At 37.1% G+C, this 1,245-nt stretch overlaps 1 protein-coding gene across 1 annotated transcript in view; it reads left to right on the forward strand.

Moving 5' to 3' along the window:
• The first annotated feature begins 268 nt into the window (after positions 1-268).
• The window catches only part of LOC102199149 (major histocompatibility complex class I-related gene protein-like), a 6,282-nt gene continuing 5,305 nt past the window's right edge, over positions 269-1,245 (forward strand). Inside the window, 2 exon segments of the mRNA XM_013915474.1 lie at positions 269-432; positions 1,076-1,245. The exon segment at positions 1,076-1,245 is cut by the window's right edge and continues 1 nt beyond it. Coding sequence (XP_013770928.1) covers positions 381-432; positions 1,076-1,245 — 222 coding nt within the window. The 5' untranslated portion in view covers positions 269-380.

The following is a 1,245-nucleotide window of genomic DNA, read 5'->3' on the forward strand; positions in this document are numbered from 1 at the left end:
TTTGTGCTCTGGTGACATTTTATTTGGGAATGTTTTCACTCTAAAGGGAGCCGAACAACACAGACAATAGAAACAATAGAAACTTTAACCTACAAAAAGTCTGAGCAGCATGACTCATAAACTAAACAAACTTCTGTGTGGAAGCAAAGGCAGAAACACCCGGCCTCTCTCCCCGCCTCCTTATTTCATCACATTTTGCAGACTTTACTTTCAGTTCTGCTGATAACATCAGTGGTTCGTTTTAACCCAGATATTAGTGACGTTGTCACTGAGGATGGTTTTCATTGGCTCGATGATGCAGCTTTGACCTCAGCTGTGGGTCTCCATGCAAACCCACATAGATAATAAGATATTAGCTGTTAGATTATCGAGAGGTCACCATGAAACTATTTATTTTTCTGCTTCTCCTGGAAATACACGGCACGGTGGGACGTGAGTTAGAAATTTGTATCACTTACAGTAAAGTTTTTTAAACTTTGTTTTGCTAAGAAGGACACATTTAAGATTCTTTTTAAAAAGGCTATTAATAGGTGCGTTTGCCCACGTTTAAATAAAAGCCATTAATATCTCTGCTAGTTCTGGGAAAATGCTTCAGGAAGCTTGATTAGCATCACTTTCAAGTCACAAACACCAAAAAGGTTTGTGAGTTTTAATCACATCAACTTATCAGTGACACCAAAGGACTTCCTGATTCCTGCACAGTTCAGGGTGTGTCGGCAACATCACTAACAGTGTAACATGATCCATTACTCATCATCTGTTATTAATCACATCAACTTAGACTCTCAAAATAAAGTTGAACAAAAATACAATCGGATATTTTCTAATTTTACAACATTTGAAAAGAGACAATAATGAGTTATTGATTATTTGATTCATAATTACATCGGTATTAGTCTCAAACATAGTAAAAAAAAAACTTTGTGTTGGACTGTGCCATAGTTTTTGTTTTGTTTATAAAAACTGCCCTTAATTCAGCGCTGTTAGAATGATAATAGGATGATTAGATGAAATATGAACTGCATGCGCTGTTTCTGTTGAGTCTAAAAGCTGAAACAGTCATTGTTTCTTACAGTGACTCGCTCTCTGAGATATTTCTACACTTCTTCCTCTGGAGTCTCAAACTTTCCAGAGTTTGTAGCTGTTGGTTTGGTTGATGATGTTCAGATGATTCACTATGACAGCAACACAGAGAAAGCAGAGTTTAAGCAGCAGTGGATGGAGAAAGCTGCAGAAGATGATCCA

Source organism: Pundamilia nyererei, unplaced genomic scaffold, assembly GCF_000239375.1.
Source record: "Pundamilia nyererei isolate P.nyererei 1_Seehausen unplaced genomic scaffold, PunNye1.0 scaffold00309, whole genome shotgun sequence".
In the NCBI taxonomy this organism is placed as follows: domain Eukaryota; kingdom Metazoa; phylum Chordata; class Actinopteri; order Cichliformes; family Cichlidae; genus Pundamilia; species Pundamilia nyererei.